General features: G+C 37.6%; 1 protein-coding gene across 1 annotated transcript; it reads right to left on the bottom strand.

Moving 5' to 3' along the window:
• Window positions 1–12,398: 12,398 nt before the first annotated feature.
• Window positions 12,399–13,355, bottom strand: LOC138425606 (putative olfactory receptor 2W6). Its single transcript, XM_069563732.1, has one exon. It carries the CDS (start codon window positions 13,353–13,355, stop codon window positions 12,399–12,401), a length of 957 nt encoding a protein of 318 aa, XP_069419833.1.
• Window positions 13,356–13,738: the final 383 nt, after the last annotated feature.

Here is a 13,738-nt window from a genome sequence, read left to right as displayed (position 1 = left end):
GATCAGTGTTTCAATTCTTCATTTCCTGAAACATAAAAATTCAGGAGGTCAATGAACATGTATTGACTATTTCAATTATTTGTAATCACTTTCATACCTGTTTGAAGACAGTAACAGAACTGATGTTGCTTGTAACATGAAAAATATGTAATTATCTAAATATTTCTAAAATTCAGTCTTTCTATCTCTGTTATCAGCACTTCAAAGAGAAAAGCCAAAATTTTAAAAGAAAACACCTGATTTAAACAGTTCCAATAAAATTTGTTCTTTGATTTTTATTTTCCTGTCATTTGGTTAATTTTTGTTTGTAATACTTGCCACCTAGAGAGCAATTAAGAAATTTCAGTTACAATTCCTGCTGTATTACTTTTTCCTTTTAATTTCTCCTCAGTGCCAAGGAGATCACTGTATCTATCATCTGAAACAAAATTATTTAGGCCACCCCCAAAACTATGTTGTAGATTGATTCTAGCAAGCTATCAGACACGTTTCGAAGGAGCATGCTTCTTTTTGCCTTCTAGGACATCGTAGAATCAAAATAAAATGATACAGAATTTGGAGCCAGACAAGCCTGAATTCAAGGCTTTTCTGTGTTAAGTCATGAATTACATTGTCCAGGCAATATTTCTTATGTTCTGTGAACTTCAGGTTCCCCATCAATATAACGAATCTAGCAATGTCTTTCTGGTATGGTGGTGTTAACATGAGAGAAAGAAACTATAGTGATCCAAGACCTCTGAAATGTTCTGAGAGGAAAACTGCTTATTAGTTTTAGAACTCTTTTTTTTTCTTTTATTTATTTTAATTGGAGGCTAATTACTTTACAATATTGTGGTGGGTTTTGCCATACATCACATGAATCAGCCATGGGTGTGCATGTGTTCCCCATCCTGACCCTCCCTCCCACCTCCCTCCCCATCCCATCCCTCAGTGTTATCCAGCCCTGAGCATCCTGTCTCATGCATCGAACCTGGACTGGAGATCTATTTCACATATGATAATATACATGTTTCACTGCTATTCTCACAAATCATCCCACCCTTGCCTTCTCCCACAGAGTCCAAAAGTCTGTTCTTTACATCTGTGTCTCTTTTGCTGTCTTGCATATAGGGTCATCATTACCATCTTTCTAAATTCTATATATATGTGTCAATATATTGTATTGGTGTTTTTCTTTCTCTTAAGTGTCTTAGGGTTACCAACGGAAGATGACTCTTTGAGTTAAAAAGTTGCCTTCTCAATCCCTCCACTTCTCCAAAACCATCAACCTCAACAATAGAGGTAATAGTGATTATCTGATGTAAATTTAAAATCTGATCTTGTGTGTAAATTGCCTGGCATAGTGCCACACAGCAATGTGAACTGAGCTATCATAGTGATACAGGAACTCTGGGCTTTTTAGCACAGAGGCTGTTCAGAGATGGTGCTGTTAAAGTGCTGCATTCAATATGCCAGCAAATTTGGAAAACTCAACAGTGGCCACAGGACTGGAAATGGTCAGTTTTCATTCCAATCTCAAGTAAGGGCATGCCAAACAATGTTCAAACTACCACACAATTGCACTAATCTCACACACTAAGAAAGTAATGCTCAAAATTCCCCAAACCAGGCTTCAAAAGTACATGAACCGTGAGTCTCCGATGTTCAAGCTGGATTTAGAAAAGGCAGAAGAACCAGAGATCAAATTGCCAGCATCTGTTGGATCATAGAAAAAGCAAGCAAATTTCAGAAAAACATCTACTTATGCTTCATCGATTATACCACAACCAACTGTGGGAAATTCTTCAAAGATGGGAATACCAGATCACCTTACCTGCCTCCTGAGAAATTTGTATGTAGGTCAAGAAGCAACAGTTAGAACCGAACACAGAACAACAGACTGGTTCCAAATAGGAAAAGGAGTACCTCAAGGCTGTATATTGTCACCCTGCTTATTTAACTTACATGCAGAGTACATCATGCAAAATGCCTGGCTGGATGAAGCACAAGCAGGAATTAAGATTTCCGGGAGAAATATCAGTAACCTCAGATATGCAGATGATACCACCCTTAAGGCAGAAAATGAAGAGAAACTAAAGAGCCTCTTGATGAAAGTGAAAGAGCAGAGTGAAAAAGCTGACTTAAAACTCAGCATTCAGAAAACTAAGATCATGGCATTGGTTCTATCACTTGATGGCAAATAGATGGGGAAACAATAGAAACAGTGAGATACTTTATTTTCTTGGGCTCCAAAATCACTGCAGATGGTGACTGCAGCCATAAAATTAAAAGATGCTTGCTATTTGGAAGAAAAGCAATGACCAACCTAGACAGCACATTAATAGCACAGACATTACTTTGATGACAAAGGTTCATTTAGTCAGTTCAGTTCAGTTCAGTCGTTCAGTCGTGTCCAACTCTTTGCAATCCCATGAACCACAGCACACCAAGCCTCCCTGTCCAACACCAACTCCTGGAGTCTACCCAAACTCATGTCCATCTCTCCTCTGTTATCCGCTTCTCTTCCTGCCCTCAATCTTTCCCAGCATCAGTGTCTTTTCAAATGAGTCAGCACTTCACATCAGGTGGCCAAAGTGTTGGAGTTTCAGCCTCAACATCAGTCCTTCCAATGAACACCCAGGACTGATCTCCTTTAGGATGGACTGGTTGGATCTCTTTGCAGTCCAAGGGACTCTCAAGAGTCTTCTCCAACACAATTCAAAAGCACCAATTTTTCTGTGCTCAGCTTTATATTCCAAATCTCACATCCATATATGACTACTGGAAAAACCATAGCCTTGACTAGATGGACCTTTGTTGACAAAATAATGTCTCTGCTTTTCAATATTCTGTCTAGGTTGGTCATAACTTTCCTTCCAAGTAGTAAGCATCTTTTAATTTCATGGCTGCAATCACCATCTGCAGTGATTCTGGAGCCCAAAAAAATAGTCAGCCACTGTTTCCACTGTTTCCCCATCTATTTCCCATGAAGTAATGGGACCAGATGCCATGATCTTAGTTTTCTAAATGTTGAGCTTTAAGCCAAACTTTTTACTCTCCTCTTTCACTTTCTTTTTTTTTTTAATTTTTACTTTATTTTGCTTTACAATACTGAATTGGTTTTGCCATACATTGACATGAATCCATCCATGGGTGTACATGAGTTCCCAATCCTGAACCCCTCTCCCACCTCCCATCCCATATCATCTCTTTGTATCATCCCCGTGCACCAGCCCCAAGCATCCTGTATCCTGTATCCAACATAGACTGGAAATTCATTTCTTACCTGATAGTATACATGTTTCAATGCCATTCTCTCAAATCATCCCACCCTCTCCCTCTCCCACAGAGTCTAAAAGTCTGTTCTATACATCTGTGTCTCTTTTGCTGTCTCGCATAGAGGGTTATCATTACCATCTTTCTAAATTCCATATATATGTGTTAGTATACTGTATTGGTGTTTTTCTTTCTGGCTTACTTCACTCTGTATAATAGGCTCCAGTTTCATCCACCTCATTAGAACTGATTCAAATGTATTCTTTTCAATGGCTGAGTAATACTCCATTGTGTATATGTACCACAGCTTTCTTATCCATTCATCTGCTGATGGACATCTGGGTTGTTTCCATGTCCTGGCTCTTATAAACAGTGCTGAGATGAACATTGGGGTACACATGTCACTTTCAATTCTGGTTTCCTGGGTGTGTATGCCCAGCAGTGGGATTGCTGGGTCATAAGGCAGTTCTATTTGCAATTTTTAAAGGAATCTCCACACTGTTCTCCATAGTGGCTGTACTAGTTTGCATTCCCACAAGCAGTGTAAAAGGGACTCTCCTCTTTCACTTTCATCAAGAGGCTTTCTAGTCCTTCTTCACGTTCTGCCATAAGGGTGATGTCATCTGCATCCTGAGATTATTGATATTTCTCCCAACAATTTTGATTCCAGCCTGTGCTTTTTCCAGCCCAGCATTTTTCATGATGTATTCTGCAGAGAAGTTAAATAGGCAGGGTGACAATATACAGCCTTGATGTAATCCTTCTTCTAATTGGAACCAGTCTGTTGTTCCATATCCAGTTCTAACTGTTGCTTCCTGACCTGCATATAAGTTTCTCATGAGACAGGTCAGGTGGTCTGGTAGTCCCATCTCTTTCATTTAGTCAAAGCTATGGTTTTTCCAGTAGTCATGTATGGATGTGAGAATTCGACTATAAAGAAAGCTGAGCACCAAAGAACTGATACTTTTGAACTGTGGTGCTGGAGAAGACTCTTGAGAGTCCCTTGGACTCCAAGGAGATCAAACCAGTCCATCCTAAAGGAAATCAGTCCTGAATATTCATTGAAAGGACTGATGCTGAAGCTGAAACTCCAGTACTTTGGCCACCTGATTCGAAGAACTGACACACTGGAAAAAACCCTGATGCTGGGAAATACTGAAGGCAGGAGGAGAAGAGGATGACAGAGGATGAGATGGTTGGTTGTCATCCCCGACTTGATGGACATGAGTTTGAGCAAGCTCTGGGATTTGGTGATGGAAAGGGAAGCCCGTCATTCTGCAGTCCACAGGGTCACAAAGAATTGGACACGACCGAGCAACTGAACTGAATTGTTCAGAATCCTTAGTTTGCTGGAAGTACTAATACAGTTGTTCCTCCAAATCCACAAGGGATTGATTCCAAGTCCCCTGTAGATGCCAAATTCCAAGGATGCTGAAATCCCTTATATAAAATGGCATAGTGTTTGCATATAACATATACATACCCTCTCATATACTTTAAACCATCTCTAGGTTACCTCTATCTTCCCAGGTGGTACTAGTGGTAAAGAACATGCCAGCCAATGCAGGAGATGTAAGAGACATAATTTCGATCCCTAGGTTGGGAAAATCCCATGGAGAAGGGCATGGCAATCCACTCCAGTATTCTTGCCTGAAGAATACCATGGACCATGGAAGTCTGGTGGGCTGCAGCCCACAGGGTCACACAGAATCGGACACAACTGAAGTGACTTAGCTCGCACACATCAGGTTACTTATAACACCTAATATAATGCACATACTATATAAATAGTTGGGCAGTAAATTTAAGTTTTGCTTTTTGGAATTTTCTAGATTTTTTTTTCCATCCTCAGATGCAGAACCAACAGATAAGAAGGGGGAAATTGTATAAGCCAAAGCCATCAGTACAAAGTTTATTCATCCCAAAATTGTCTACCTTGTTAACACTACTTTAAAGTATTTTTACTATTATTTTCTTGATATAATGATGTGAATTTCATTATAGGAATATAAGTTTTGAATTATTATTCAATATGTATTTTAACTTAGCTCCCTTATTCTACAGCTCTTAGTACAGTATTAATGAAAGTTTTGCTATGCCTGTTGCTATACAGCTGTCAATAAAATGAGGTCTGAGATATAGATACAAATATAAATGTGAAAAAATGCTCAAATCTTCAAGAGAAAAGACAAGTTTCTTAACATTTATTTAGCATGCTTCCAATACAATAGTACATTGTCAGTATTCACATGTACAAAAGTTACCTATAAGTACACAGAGGCATTAAAGTTGTAACTCTGCAGAGTAGCAAAGGGGAGAGTGTAAATCAGACTTTAGTATTTAACCTTACTCCTGCTCATTCTACTTTTAATAAACAAGTATTATAATACCTATCTTAATAAAAATTATTGGATATTATATAGTAACTTTAAATGTCTTACTTGTACTCTGCATTTTACCATAAGGATCAGTATTGCTTTAGACTTTAATACCATAAGAAAATAAATCTGATATAAATATAGTCTTTATCTCTTAGTAGATCCTTGATTAAAGATCTGAATTACAACTCTATATGGAGATTTTCTAAAGGCTGGAGTATGGGAGCATTGGGGACCTGTTGGCAAAAAAAAAAAAAGTTGCCACTGATTGTAAGAATTTTGAAAAGCAGGACAAATGTGTACCTAAGGATATTTCAATTTATAACTCCCAGTTAAATATATCACCTGCATTCCTGTACGTCAGTGACATTGCAACTACTTCATGACAGAGATTGAAGAATTCATAATGAGCAGGTCCAACAAAGTCTTAAAAACCTTTTTAAAGCTTTTGCTATGGAAAGAGTTTCCAGATAAGAAAGAAAGACAAAAGTTGTAGTTCCCATCTTGCCACTAAGCCACAACTGGGCAAGATAACAGCTTTGGAAAGCAATTTAATCTTCTGAAATATTCGAATTTTCTGTTTTTCATTTATATTTATGTTTTCTCAAGAAATTACCATGCCTCTGTGAATGTATAAAGTTCTACATACTTCTTGCTGGAGCATAAGAATTTTTCACATAACATTATAAGTTAGCTTAGAATAGAGAGGGAAATTTTGTTTGCATTTCACAAGAAATTAATTTGGGCAGAAATTTGAATTAGGAAGTTCAAAGAGTTCATTTTCCCAAGGTAGTACATACATAGCAGACTGAAGGTTAGAATGCAAGACTCCTCTACTCTAAAATTTTAACTTTCAGTAGTGATAATAAATATATGCAAAGTAGTGTTTGAAATTAAGAGGCTGAGTTAAATTTTTCTAAAATATAATGCTAAAACAGTCCATAAGCGGAGCGCTCAGTATACCCAAATTTCAATATGTTTTACAGAATCATTTTTAGAAAAGTGTTCTACATACCTTCATTTTAAGCACTGGCAATAGGATGATTTGTGTGTCTGTATCTGTCCAAGAACCTCTGAATTCTAATAGCACTAATTAGAAGCATGTGGAGTTAACAGCCTCTTCATAAGCTATTCAGTTATAAAATGGATATGATTAAGTTTGTTCAATCCTTTGTTCCAGTCTTTAAGTGGCAAATTATGAGCTCTCCATTCTGGATTAACTCAGAAAATAGAAGAATAGGAATAAAATCTTGCAGACAATCAGAATAGATTTTTCCAGCATCTCATTGCAAAGTCTTATGGTAGTAACTGCTATTTTCAGAATTGTCCTCACCAGATTTGCAAAATAAATGAGGATAGGAAACTTTCTGTGTTAATATTGGTGTGTGCTCTGGCTTAAGGGAAAGCAGCAATTCTCCTGTGTTTAATGGTAATTGACCATGATATCCAATGGGAAGAGACAGGGAGGAGCTAGCTCTCCGTGAAGTGGTATTTTGTTTTTAGCTTTAGATTTACTCCACAATACCCTTTCTCTAGAGACTGTCTCAGCTTTTTCCAAGACAAAAAAGAGTGATGATAGAGATTAAAATACTTTATCAAATAATGTTTGGATTTTTAGCTATCAAACTGGAAGTTAGGGGGTTTTTTGTAAGCTAAGCTAGTGAAGCCACATGGAAAAGAAAACTGAAATTCTACCTGAGGTCAGTTTCTATATAGTAAAATAGACCTGTTTAATTTACCATAGAAATATTTTTATTACCTTGATTTACATAAAGCAGATTTATTGATTATATCCAAACATTTCTATCGTTTTTTTCATAGATTCTTGCTTAGTGTCCAGCATTTCTAGGCTTAGTTAAGAAGCTCTCCTTTGGTTTAATCTAGTTTCCTATTTGGGGTTGGGTCAAGATTTTAAAAATGATTCATATTTTTCTAAAGTCTCTTCTATCCAGGATTTATGGCTTATGAGATTCCAAAACAATTTTTCATATGAGTAGACACAAGAAAAACATGTCTATAATTATGAAAAAAGCTAGTATCTACAAAATAAAGTTTTTACAAAGTCTAAGAAAAAATACGGAGAAAGCAATGGCAACCCACTCCAGTACTCTTGCCTGGCAAATCCCATGGACGGAGGAGCCTGGTAGGCTGCAGTCCACGGGGTCTCTGGGAGTCGGACACGACTGAGCGACTTCACTTTCACTTTTCACTTTCATGCATTGGAAAAGGAAATGGCAACCCACTCCAGTGTTCTTGCCTGGAGAATCCCAGGGACAGCAGAGCCTGGTGGGCTGCCGTCTATGGGGTCGCACAGAGTCGGACATGACTGAAGCAACTTAGCAGCAGCAGCAGCAAGAAAAAATACAAATAACACAGTAGAAAAATGTCAAATAATATGAACATACAACTCAGAATAGCAAATCTGTATGAGATTTTATATTTCCAAATGATCAGAGAAATATACTAATTATGATAATCACTTGAATTGAAATAAAAATGTAACCAGCAGTAACTCACAGTCCTAACTTTGCTGAAGGAAAACAGCTACTCTCAGAAATTCTGGGTAGAAATTCAAAGTGTCACTAGATTTTTAGAGATAAATACAACCGTTAATATCCATCAGCCTAGCAATATCATTCATGGAAATTTATCCTATGGATTAAATTATCACTATATAAAAACACAGGAACAAGCAGTTTTATTGTAGCAATGTTTGAAACAGCCAAAGATGGAGAAAAACTTACTCCCTGGAAGAAGTATTGACTGAATAATAAATAATCTACACCAGTGATTTGCCAGCAGTATTACTGAGTGAGAAAATAAAGATGCAAGAAAGATTGGATGACATAATCTTTAAAAACTAAAAATTATTTTGGCTGTGCTGGGTCTTTGTTGCTGCCGCAAGCTTTTCTCTAGCTGGGGAGAACAGGGGCTACTATTTTTTGCGGTGCACGGGCTTCTCACTACGGTGACTTCTCTTGTTGTAGAGCACGGGTACTAGAGCACAGACTTCACTAGCTATGGTAGGGTGGACTCAGGAGTTGCGGCTCCAAGGCTCCAGAGGCTCAATAGTTGTGGCGCATGGGCTTAGTGGCTCTGCAGCATGTGAGATCCTCCCGGATCAGGGATCCAACCCATGTCTCCTGCATTGGCAGGTGATTTCTTTACCCCTGAGCCTCCAGGGAAGTCCTCAGCATAATCTTAAGTGTATAAAAAATGACTGAAATGCTCTAAATATGATTTTAGGTATTGCATGTCTTTATAGGATTACATGAGAATGAAGAAACTAAGGAAGGACACTTATTAGATGCTTTACATGGACAATCCATAGGGAATAGAGGCTGATATCTGTGGAAGAAGGAAAGCTCATCAAGTAAAAGAAGAAAAGGAAAAAAATTAAGATTAACCCACAAAAAATAATGTATAATAACTCAGGACTCCACAAACCAGTAACAGAGCTCACCTCTGAGTGGGCATGAAGGTGTAATTAGTCAGGGGAAAAATGCTCCTTTTAATGTGGAAATTCCTTTTTGTTTTCACAAGTTCTTATGAGTAATTTAAAGGAAATAGTAGTTTAAAAAGAAAATAGAAGATCAAACAAATTAGAAAATATGAATATAGACGTCTTTAGTTTGCTGAATAGATGAAGATAAATAACTCCCCAAATTTCAGTAGTCTTAAAGTAAAAAATTAAAAATAATGCCAGTTAACAAGGACCTGGAAATAGGAAAGAATCTGCAGAGTTTAATAATAATAGCAATAATATCTCATTGGTGCTCACTAACCTCAACAACACCCTATAAAATAGCAACACTTTTATCTTCTTTTTGTTGATATGGAAACCAAAACATAGAGAAGTTAAACTTTTTAAAATTCACGTATTTTAGAAAACTGGAGATATACTATGAAGTGGTATAAAATTCAAATTTTATCAAATGCTTTGGCTGAATTTATAGGTTTTCTTTCCAATTTAAAAAAAATTTACATACAGCACTGGTTTTCAAATGTTATACCACTCTATTCCTGTGATAAACCCCAAATGTTGACAATATGTTATACTTTCTATGTAACACTAGATTAAATTTGCTAATAACTATTTAGGATTTTTGTATGTATTTTCATGAGCTATCTATCTACAGATATATTCCTTTCTTGTAATGTCCTTGTCACATACATTGTTATTCAAATTATGGTGACCTTATAAAATGAGTCATAAAATTGTACCAGTTATCTATTTTCAGAATAACTGTGTAAGAAATAACCACAAAATCCCAGGGCATACAAAAATAGCAAGACGAAAAATGGTCTGATAATCTGATTAATAAGCATTTATTGAGCTGTCTTCTCATGGCTTTTAATTTAAAATCACAGTGAAAATAAACATACACATATATACACACACATACACAAGCATATGTAAATATTTATTTCTCTTGGAGGAATTTTAAGCACCGTAGCTAAGAGATAAACAATTGTGCACAATAAGTGAAATCTGATGTTTATTTCTACTTGCTCTATGTAAGAGATCAGTCTATGAAGATGAAGCACAGTTTAGTGAAAGGAAGAATCTATAGAGAATGAAAATGAAACATTTCTATTTTTATTACAGAGAATAGTCTGTTATTTGTAGGAGATGGCAGAACAGTTAGAATACAGCTGATTATTCCTATTTCATACGTAAATAAGTAAACTAAGTAAACTTTTAAAATTACATTATAAATTAAGTAAAAGGTGATTCTGGACCATTGTGATATAATTAAGGACACAGTGACCTTTTCCCTTTGAGATATGACACAATAGTTACAATCTATAACAGTGACTCTAAATTTTCCTGAGAAGAGTGCTATGAAAATTGTTCCTTGTAGGGGAAAAAAGGGAAAATTTGAAAAGTATTAGGTGAAAATTCCATAGGGAGCTTCCAAAATTGATATATTCATAGAGATTTATACTCTGTGTCTTGATTTCTTGCCTCCACTTCAAGATATTATTGACTCTGGAGTAATGCATATCTAGATAGTGTAGAGATGATGTAAAAGTTAATTTTTATCATTGTTCAATAGGGAATGATTCTAAAAGGGCATTTCATCTATATCCCTGAGTCATGAAGATCTCCTGGAGAAGGGAATGGCAACCCACTCTTGTAATCTTGCCTGGAGAATCCCATGGACAGAGGAGCCTGGTAGGCTGCAGTACATTGGGTTGCACAGAGTTGGACATGACTGAAGCGACATAGCATGCACGCAACATATAGTATATTTTTATGGCAGTAGGACACATACTATAAGTTGTTTTTAGTGAAAGACATGAGAAGTGCTAAACCAGGAATATTTATATTCAGTACATGGGCAGCATTAATAATGTCCTTGGTAAACATCACGGCTTAGTATCCCCTTTCACTTAGTTTATAAATTAGGAAGAATCAATTATATTCCATATTTTCTACCTTCTTGTGGGAATAATAAAAACTAAACCTAAAACTCATTCTTATAAGCCCTAATTAATCTAAAATAAAAACTAATCTATTTGGACAAAGTACAAGACTTAGTGCTCAAAATAGGAAACTTTTCGCCTTATGCCTAAAAACAATATGTTTTGAAAAAAATTTATTAGATATTTGGTATTTTTTCTAGGGCCTCTAGATCAGTCTAAGGTTTCTTAAATATTTTTAAGTAGGTTTAAATGAGAACTTGCTAAACCCATGCTTTATTCAGTTCCTAATGATAATACTGGCCAGGGTCCCAAATTTTGGAACCCTTTTCACTTGTCATGAAACTTTAACGTCATATATGGTTTCCTAAGTTATGAAATGGGATTTATCTGATTGACAACACCTCAAGTCTGAAGAAACATGCTTGCCTTTAAGGGTCAAATATATTTTCATTACAACTGGTGAGATACTGCAATTATTAATGTAACTGTGAAACATTCAACATACAGAAAACACTCAACCATAAATATCCCAACAGTTCCCCACAGTTCGTCTTAATGTGGCATTTGGCACTATAAAAGCACATTTGAACTTTCTAGGAATTTTTCTTCACTAATTCTAAGTTCATTCTTTTCACATATATTGAGGACCTGAAAGTGAAAATAAAGTCACTCAGTCTTGTTTGACTCTTTAAGACCCTATGGACTGTAGCCTACCAGGCTCCTCTTGGAAGAGGCAAGAATACTGGAGTGGGTTGCCATTTTCTTCTACAGGGGATCTTTCCAACCCAGGGATCAAACTCAGGTCTCCCGCACTGCAGGCAGACTCTTTACCATCTGAGCCACAAAGGAATCCCATACTGAGGACCTAAACAGTACAGATCACTGTGTCGGAAGCTGGTATAGGTACAAAAATGACTTGTGTCTAAATTCATGGATAGTATTTTGCAAACATAGGTCACTGTCTGATCCTGTATTGGAGACCTCCTAGTGATGAATCCTTGACTTAGAAGGACTTGAGAGGAATACAAGTGATGGTCAACTCAGGAATTTGCACTTTCTCAACCTAGCTAAACCATTGAATTCCCGCGTCTCATTAAGTCCCTTCTCAGTCTGTAATGTCAGAACACTCCTTTATCTGATAGGTCTAACAGTATATATTGGAGAAGGAAATGGCAACCCACTCCAGTGTTCTTGCCTGGAGAATCCCAGGGACGGGGTAGCCTGGTGGGCTCTTGTCTCTGGGGTCACACAGAGTCAGGCACAACTGAAGTGACTTAGCAGCAACAGTATATATAGAAGGTGGATCAAAACACAGTCCCCAGATTTGATGACTTTTTACTCTATTTCTGCCTCCCCTTTCCCTAGTACCTTCTTCATGGCCTCTTTAACATCTTTGTTTCTCAGTGTGTAGATTAGGGGGTTAACACTGGGAGTGACTATTGTGTAGAAAAGAGTAAGGAACTTGCCCTGGTCCTGGGAATAAGTATTTGCTGGCTGGAGGTACATGTATATGATCGTACCATAGAAGAGAGAAACGACAATGAGGTGGGAGCTACAGGTGTTAAAGGCTTTCTTTCGCCCAGCAGCTGACTTGATTCTTAGCACGGCTCGTGCAATATAACCATAAGAGACGAGGATGAGGATGAGTGGTGCCAGGATGATAAAGATTGCCAAGGCAAATGCCAGTGCCTCAAGTGTCATGGTATCTACACAGGCCATGCCAATTAGTGCTGGCATCTCACAGAGAAAGTGGTCCACTCGCCGGTTCCCACAGCGAGGTAGCATCAACGTCTGGGGTGCCATTATGAGAGAATTGCCAAAGCCACTCAACCATGCTGCTGAAGCCAGCTGCCCACAGAGACGCGGGTGCATAATAACCATGTAGTGCAGGGGTCTGCAGACTGCAGCGTAGCGGTCATATGCCATGACAGCCAGGAGCACACACTCCACCCCGCCCAGAGCCAGGACGAAGTAGAGCTGGATGGCACAGCCCAGATAACTGATGGTCTTATCTGCACCCTGAAGGTTGTAGAGCATCTGAGGGATGGAACCTGTGGTTAAGCACATATCTAGCAATGAGAGGTTGGCCAGAAAGAAATACATGGGTGTGTGCAGCCGGGAATCCACAACTGCAAGTAAGATGATGGTCATGTTGCCAAGAAGAGTCAGCAGATAAAAAGTGAGGACAACCACAAAAAGGATCAGCTCTAGGTGGGGACGATCAGAGAAGCCCACCAGGATGAAGCCTTCAAAAGCACTTGTGCTGTCATTTTCCATCACCTGTGACCACATGTTACCTGGTAGGAGAAAGAAGAGTATCTATGAAGGGCATAGATACGCTCCCTCAAAATGGACTGACTGGTAAAATGGTAGAACAGAAACTTCTTTGGAAATGCTGAATGCTTGACCCAGAATTTCAATAGGTGTTAGTTAAGTAATTACTGGATCTGAAAGCATATTATTTGCAAATTTTCAGGCTCTGGGCTGTGAATTTTTTACCAATATTTTGCATCACTCTTTTTAGTTCTGCAGGATGTAAAAAGCTACTTTCAAATGCTGATTATTTTACAAGGGAATGAACACAAAATTATCCACCTTTAAAAAAATTTTAAAGGGAAGCGTTGAATTCTTCTAGTCACATGAAACGTATAGATGGGAATAGTGGATTATGTCTT

This window comes from Ovis canadensis, chromosome 20 (genome assembly GCF_042477335.2).
Source record: "Ovis canadensis isolate MfBH-ARS-UI-01 breed Bighorn chromosome 20, ARS-UI_OviCan_v2, whole genome shotgun sequence".
In the NCBI taxonomy this organism is placed as follows: domain Eukaryota; kingdom Metazoa; phylum Chordata; class Mammalia; order Artiodactyla; family Bovidae; genus Ovis; species Ovis canadensis.
Note: the sequence above shows the minus strand (reverse complement) of the source record. Positions and strands in the feature narration are given on the sequence as shown.